The following is a 7,718-nucleotide window of genomic DNA, read 5'->3' as shown; positions in this document are numbered from 1 at the left end:
TGTCCCGCCAGTGGCAGGGTGGTGGTCGCGAGCGAGCGCCATACGGCCAGCGTGTACTGTCTGCTGGCCTCGCTGCTCTCCTGTCCGCCCCTCCGTTGCGCGCCCCGTGTCGGCATGTAGCATGCCATGACGTCGAAGTCGTCGTCTGCTGTCGCGCCCATTATTCCCAGCCGCACCCGGAGGATACGTCCTGTCCTCACCACCCGGTGTCGTTGCTTACGCTGCCCGACGTTGAGGAATCGAAGTTGCCTCGGGTCGATGCATACCATAACGCCCGCTATCTCCGACCTTCTGTCGCCCCTTACCCCGTGCGTCTCCTCACATAGGTACCCGACGGATGCGAAGTCGGCCAGAGCTCTCGGGATGTCCCTCTTGGGCAGGCCCGTCGACGACAGCGCCCAGAGGGCGACTCTTCTCGTGCCGTCGGGGTTGCTGGCGCCCATTTGGCGCAGTAGGGTGTTCATGTTTGTGCCCATCGGGGCCCTGCTGAACGTCCCTGCTGTGCCATGTGCCGCGGCCCCTGCGGCCGGTGTCTGGTAGGCGATGCTCCCGACGTTGACGGCGACTATGACTACCTCTCGCCTCCCTTTGGTTACCCTGGGTGGGGAGGGTGGTGGCGGGGGTGTTGGCGGCGAGGGTGGCGTCGGCGGGGGTGTTGGTGGCAAGGGCGGTGGCGGCGGAGGTGGCGGCGGTGAGGGTGGTGGCGTTGGCGATGGCGAGGGTGGCGAGGGCGGCGGCGGCTTTGGCGAGGGCGGGGGGGGGGGCGGCGGCGGTGGTGAGGGCTGCGGTGGTGAGGGCGTTGGCGGCGAGGATGGCGGCGGCGAGGGCGGCGGCGGCGGGGGTGGCGACGGCGAGGGCGGCGGCGGCGAGGGTGGTGATGGCGGCGGCGGCGAGGGCGGCGGCGGCGAGGGCGGCGGTGGCGAGGGTGGTGATGGCGTTGGCAGCGAGGGCGGCGGCGGCGAGGGCGGCGGCGGCGAGGGCGGTGGCGAGGGTGGTGGCGAGGATGGTGGCGAGGGTGGTGGCAAGGGTGGTGGCGAGGGTGGTGTCAGCGAGGGCGGTGGCGAGGGCGGTGTCGGCGGCGGGGGCGGCGGCGAGGGCGACGGCGGCGAGGGCGGTGGCGGCGAGGGCGGCGGTGGCGAGGGCGGTGATGGTGGCGGCGGCGAGGGCGGCGGCGGCGAGGGCGTTAGCGGCGGGGGCGGCGGCGGCGGGGGCGGTGGCGGCGTGGGCGGTGGCGGCGAGGGCGGCGGCGGCGAGGGCGGTGGCGGCGAGGGCGGTGGCGGCGAGGGCGGTGGCGGCGAGGGCGGCGAGGGCGGTGGTGGTGGCGGCGAGGGCGGCGAGGGCGGTGGCGGCGAGGGCGGTGGCGGCGAGGGCGGCGGCGACGAGGGCGGCGGCGGCGAGGGCGGCGGCGGCGAGGGCGGCGTCGGCGAGGGCGGCGGCGGCGAGGGCGGCGGCGGCGAGGGCGGCGGCGGCGAGGGCGGCGGCGGCGAGGGCGGCGGCGGCGAGGGCGGCGGCGGCGAGGGCGGTGGCGGCGAGGGTGGTGTCGGCGAGGGTGGTGGCGGCGAGGGTGGTGGCGGCGAGGGTGGTGGCGGCGAGGGTGGTGGCGGCGAGGGTGGTGGCGGCGAGGGTGGTGGCGGCGAGGGTGGTGGTGGTGGCGGCGAGGGCGGCGAGGGCGGTGGCGGCGAGGGCGGCGGCGACGAGGGCGGCGGCGGCGAGGGCGGCGGCGACGAGGGCGGCGGCAGCGAGGGCGGCGGCGGTGAGGGCGGCGGCGGCGAGGGTGGCGGCGGCGAGGGCGGCGGCAGCGAGGGCGGCGGTGGCGAGGGTGGTGATGGCGTTGGCAGCGAGGGCGGCGGCGGCGAGGGCGGCGGCGAGGGCGGCGGCGAGGGCGGTGGCGAGGGTGGTGGCGAGGGTGGTGGCGAGGGTGGTGGCGAGGGTGGTGTCGGCGAGGGCGGTGGCGAGGGCGGTGTCGGCGGCGAGGGCGGCGGCGAGGGGAGATCAGGTGTATGTGATCTGTGATCTGTGAGGGTCCGCCCGCAGGCGCAAGGTGTATGTACTTTTTGCTTGGGCGGGTATCTCATGCTGAAATTCTGCAAAAACCTGGCCGGCCCCTGCCCTGCCCCTACCTACCTACCTACCTACCTACCCTACTTATGGGAAACTAAAAAAGAAATCAAATCATGGTTCATGGGACGCGAGAGAGCCTCTCTTGGGATGCGTGAAGGTGGGGTACTATACCAACTAAAGTGATGGGTGGTGGTACTCTCCTGCAACCACAGTCCTTCTTGTGACATGGCAGGCCACTCTCAAGCCCTACAAGCATCAGATCACCCATTTGGGGAGGGTTGACATCGTGATTTCATCGGAAAATTTCTTTTGCTCCCCCTTTGCTCCCTTCCCCCTCCCGTGTAGCGTGTTATGAACACCCTGCGCCTGCGCACCCCCCAGGTTCAGGGCTCTCTTGCCCGCAGCCCGATGCCAGTTGTCCGGCGGCCCGCTGGCGAGAGGCGGCTTCTTAGGTCCCCCCGTTGGGTCAGGTACCAATTTTGTCGAATTTATTTCAAAATCTGCAGGCGCGGAGCTTAGGCTGAACAAGCTTTTCCTCTCGCACCCCGTCTCTTTTCCTTTCCTTTTCCCTAGATTCGACGCAGCGGCCCACTTGTTTTGGTACTGACTGAATCGCTCCGATTTCTCCCCTTTCCAAGTGACTTGGACGCGCGGTCGAGGGCACCCCACCGTTCTTGGGGCGCGCTGGCGCTCACCAGCGATCGTCCCCCCACCCATCCACCCTTTTGTCCCTTTTGCTGCCACTCTTTGCTCCCTTTTCCCTCGCCGCGTAACTTGCGCCCCTTTTGAAAACTTTTATTTATATTAAACCCCGCACCGGCGGGCGGAACTTGCGCCCGTTCAGCATGAACGGAATCGAGCCGTCGTACATGAGCCCCTGCTGCTCCTGCTCGCGCGTGATCACGAGCACCAGCTTGCCCACCTTCTGCGCCACCTCGTCGCGCTCCGTCTCGTCCACCACGAGCGTCGCGCCGGGGGGAACCTTGTCGAAGCGCGCCACCTTGGAGAACACCGGCGCCTTGAGCTCCGCCACGGGCACGCACGCGTCACGCGCCTGCAGCGTCTTCGAGTGCCACCCGATGTGGACCGGGCAGAGCGTCTTCGGCGCCACCCACTTGCCGTCGGCGCCCTTGTTCACGTCGCCCTCGCAGCCATCCACGCACGCGAGCCCCTTCGGCGTGTCGCGCTGCTCCGGGTTGTTCTTCGTCCAGGTGTACATCACCGCCTGCCACGGCACGCGTCACGTCAACCCTGCACCGCCCCGATCTCTTCGCACTACCGGCGCGCTACAGGTGGCGTGGTTCGATGGATGCTGCACGCACCATGCCGCCGGTCGTCGACCCCGTCGCGTCGACCTTCTTGATGTCGTCCCAGTCGAGCATCAGCTCGTCGGCCGCGCGCCGCCCCTGCACCATGTCCTTGGCGATGTAGAAGAGCGTCGAGACCTCCTCGGTCTCGTCCCAGTCCACACACGCGAACGCGGAGCGGACGTACTCCTCGCGCATCATCTCAGGCGAGTAGTAGCGCGCGCGAGTGCACTTGCGCGCCATCGTCTTCACATCACCTGCTGCCGCAGCACCGCGATTGTCAGCGTCGCGCCCTGCCCTTCCCGCGCTCCCAACTATCCTCGTGCCTACCCTAACCGCCGCCCGAGCCCGCGCGCCTTCTCGATGTGCGCGTTGCGTGCGGGGTTGGCGATCTGCGTGTTCTTGAGTGCGTTGTCGAACCACTTCTTGAAGTGGGACCACTTCTGCTCGATCGTGGTGAAGCGCATCTTCTTGCCCGCATAGGAGCCGTGTCCGTACGCCCTCCGCTCACCCATGCGGTCGCCCTGCGCCCGGCCGTAGATGGGCTTGTACCACGGCCCGTTGCGGTACTCCTTCGAGCCGCCCTTGGGCGTCGTCGGGTGGCCCGTGCACGACTTGATCAGGTACTCGAGCACCATCCCCCAGGTGGGCACCAGCGGCACCTCGTACGACTCGCCGCTCTCGCCCTCCACCACCTATCGAGCGCAACAGCGACGCGCTCAAGACGAGGCGCGCGCCCTAGAAGCAGAGGCGCGCGGCGCGCACCCGCGTCACCATCTCGAGCTTGTACAACCCCGCGTGCTCCGGGTCGGCCCGCCACTCGACGAACTTGCCGTGCTTCACGCGCTCCAGAAAGTCGCCGAACAGCCCGATCTCGCGATCGCGCTTGTCCATCGACCGCACCTCGATGCCCGTGTCCTCGAAGTTGTCCTCCGTGAACTGCAGCATCTGCCGCTCCCACTCGGCTGCCGCATCGTCGCCCGGGCCGAACTGCTCGCGCCCCGGCACCAACTCGAAGCTCGCCGCACCGCTGGCACCCACGCTGTTCACCACCGCCGTGCGGCGTGCCCAGCCCTTGTCGGCCAGGCTCTTGCGCCGTTCGTCGTCCACCCCCAGGCCGGAGGACGACTGCGCAGGTCCTTGCACCGCGTGCAAGCGCACGCGGCCACACTTCGACGCGTCCAAGTAAACGCGACTGCCCTCCTCCTCATCCTCGTCGTCGTCTCCGTTCCACTCCTCATCCTTTTCGGCATCGAGCTTTTCATCACCCTTTTTCCTTAAACCAAACCCTTTTCTCTTACCCCCATTCCTCTTCTCCCTTTTTTCTTTTTTATTATCTCATTTTTAAAACAATTTTTCCCAAAAAAATACATATATTTTTTTTTAAAATACATATAATTTTTTCTCCTTACCCACCCTCAAACCTTACCCCTCCACAAACACACCACCCACCCACCCTCAAACCTTACAAAACCAAACACCTCCTATTTCTCCTCAATTATTCACCATCTTTATTTCTTCATACCCCCTTTTCACATACTTGTACTGCTGAGTTAGCCCGTCTCAGTTTGGCAAGTGCACCACGGTGAGATGTGCTCACGCGCTTCCCGCCAGCTGCGTGGTTGCCGGTTCGATTCCCTATAGTCTAGTTGGTCAGGATATTCGGCCTTCACCCGAACGACCTGGGTTCGAGTCCCAGTGGGGAAAGAGCTGTTTTGTCCCACGGCCCTTTTCCCCCCCCCCCCCCCCCCCTTCCTCACGCTGGAATGGGCTTTTTTTGTCCCACCGCCCCTTCCCCCCTCCTTCCTCACGCTGGAAGGGCCATCGACAGACGGAAAAGGCCTCTGGAGCCGCTTCGTGCTTCAGAGGATATCCACGCCGCCCGCTACGGGAGGCCGCGCCCGACGGCGTTGCCCGCTCCGCCCGACAAGTCACAAGACCAGACGGGCGGACCAAAACCGCATTTCCCTGGTGCTGCCCTTGCGGCCCTCACACGTTTACCTCTGGGCAGTCCCGTGGCGCGTGGGCCCTCAACCTCTATACTTCTGGGATTCGGCGGTTATCGCAAGCCTTAGGTGCTAGGTGCTGTGGGAGCGGCCCAGCGGCACCCACTTGTGACACGCGCCTCGAGAGGCATGCCTCGGGTCGGGTCTCTATTTTAAGATTTAAGATGCGGTTAACAGCAATAGATCCGGCCCTCACGCGGCCTAATCGATACCCGCGGCCCTCCACAGAATCGGTCCCTCGTTGTATACGGTACAGCAATTGATCCTTCCGCTGCTGCCGCCAACAAGTTGCCCAGAAATCGAACCCACCCAAACCGTCACTGCGGCGAGCCACAGAATGCTGCCCCAAGCGAAGTTCAACTTGCCAACTGAGGGAGCGTGTAGAGGATGTAGATAGAGTGTAGAGCGCTGTAGAGCTGTAGAGCTGTGGAGCGCTGTAGAGCTGTAGAGCTCTACATCCGGCGCGGGACGAAGCGCCTCCCTTGTAGAGCACTGTAGAGCGCGATTTTGCTGTAGAGTTGGTTGTAGAGGCTCTACACGGCCAACCCGCCGGGAAGGCAGTGACTCAAAGAGGTCGAGCCGCGCTAATGGGGTGTCTCCGAGCTTACTGGAGCTCTGATGGACGGCCCTGACTATCACTGACACACAGAGAGTCACTATGACGGCACACAACACCCTATAACTGCGTCATGACCAGCCTGCCAGGAGAAGGTGCGTGGGCGCCACACTCCTCTTCACCACCCTCCCGCCCACACCCACTGGCTTCCCTCTCGCAGGGGGTGAAGAAGCTCGACCGCCACTTCGGCTACTACCAATGCTCCTTGTGTGGCAAGAACGAAGAAGAAGGGCGCGCTCTACGGGGAGACTGGCGCGATCGGCTCGAACTGCTCCAACATGCTGCGCCACACTGCCGGCGAGTCGCACCTCCGCGCGTGGCTCGCCGACCTGCCGGTGGAAGCGGAGAAGCCGACGCTGGCCGAGCTGCAAACGTGCGTTCTCCTCGCCGTGTGTCCATCAATACCCGCACGCGGGGCACTCACCCTCCTCTCGCGGCGGTCGCAGGTCGTGTCGATCGCGCACAAGTGGCTCGGCAGCGCCCGCTCACAGCGCACCACGCAGACCAAGGTGCGGGGGCAGCACAAGGCGCAGAAGATTGCGACCAACGCGGCGGTCGACGCCGCCGTGGCCGCTGGCCGGGCGGCGGCGGGGGCGCTGACGCCGATGACGCCGGCGGCTACGCAGCTGCCCCCCTCCTACGGCGTGATCACGCCGGCAGGGGCGGCCGCCTGGGGAGCGCAGATGGCGGCGCAGGCGGCGGCGGCGGCGGCGGCACAGATGGCGGCGGCCACCCCCACCCAGACGCCGTAGGCATATGACTGTAGGGCACCAGAAGGCTAGCTGGTAGCTAGTAGCACAGCCGCCGGTGCTAGAGAGGGGTCCGCAGAGGTGGGGCGGGAGGGTTGAGAGACCCATGACCATCCCATGACTACATGGACCACACTCACATGTCTTTGCATGTAATTTTGTTATACCCTCATGGGGCACAAGAAAGAGGCTCTACGGGGTCTGTGTACGGTCTGTGCTGCTGTCGGGCTGTCAGCGCTGCTGTCAGGCCACTGTGTGCTGTCGGGCTGTCAGGCAACTGTCAGGCTGTCACGTTAGGGCCTGACAGCGACGGGACCCCTCGCCTGTCAGACTCTGCTGTCAGGCTGTCAGACACGTGCTGTCAGACTGTCAGAGAAAGTGCTGTCAGCGCTGTCAGGCTGTCGGGCACTGTCAGGCGCTGTCCGGGGTTTGCTGTCAGGCTGTCAGACCAGGGCTCAGGTCAAACTTGTGAAATGGTGCCAATAGCCGAGGTAGCTCCGGCGGACGTGAGAGCACGGCCTGACGATCAAGCACGAGAGCGACGAACGGAGGCGCAGATAACTGGCGGTGAACTCAGAGTGCGGGTGGGCAGGCCCTAAAACGGCGGGAGGGGTAGGGGTGCCGCTGTAGGGGTGTGGAGGGGTCGGGAGGGCGGGAGTGCGGACCGTGACCTAAAGCCCTCCACGGATAGAGGTGTCAGGCGGCAGGGCCCAGGAGGGGTGGGGGCTGGGAGGGCTGGCCAAAAGCGAGGCGTAGGAGGGCTCATGAGGGCTTGGGAGAGGTGGAGAGCTCGGAGGGTCGGAGGGCTCGGAGGGCAGAGAGGCACGAGGGTGGCGCTGGTGGGCTCGGGAGGGCTCTGGAGGGCTCACAAGGGATGGAGTGCCCGGAGGGCTCGGAGGGGCGAGCCGCCGAGCCGGGCTCGGGGGGCTCGGAGGGCTCGGAGGGCTCGGAGGGCTCGGAGGGCTCGGAGGGCTGGAGG

General features: G+C 66.2%; 2 protein-coding genes across 2 annotated transcripts; both read left to right on the top strand.

Annotated features, from left to right (window-relative positions):
- Nucleotides 1–543: 543 nt before the first annotated feature.
- On the top strand, nt 544–2,013 carry EMIHUDRAFT_101106 (hypothetical protein; the record flags this gene model as incomplete). The annotated part of the gene is made up of 1 exon (XM_005777091.1): nt 544–2,013. The coding sequence occupies one exon, from the start codon at nt 544–546 to the stop codon at nt 2,011–2,013; it is 1,470 nt and encodes a 489-aa protein (XP_005777148.1).
- A 2,945-nt stretch (nt 2,014–4,958) lies between these two features.
- EMIHUDRAFT_450598 (hypothetical protein) lies at nt 4,959–6,772 on the top strand (the record flags this gene model as incomplete). The annotated part of the gene is made up of 4 exons (XM_005777090.1): nt 4,959–4,996; nt 6,208–6,367; nt 6,437–6,544; nt 6,743–6,772. The coding sequence occupies 4 exons, from the start codon at nt 4,959–4,961 to the stop codon at nt 6,770–6,772; spliced, it is 336 nt and encodes a 111-aa protein (XP_005777147.1).
- Nucleotides 6,773–7,718: the final 946 nt, after the last annotated feature.

This window comes from Emiliania huxleyi, assembly GCF_000372725.1.
Source record: "Emiliania huxleyi CCMP1516 unplaced genomic scaffold EMIHUscaffold_27, whole genome shotgun sequence".
Taxonomy (NCBI): Eukaryota; Haptophyta; order Isochrysidales; family Noelaerhabdaceae; genus Emiliania; species Emiliania huxleyi.
This window is presented reverse-complemented; position numbering and strand designations above follow the sequence as displayed.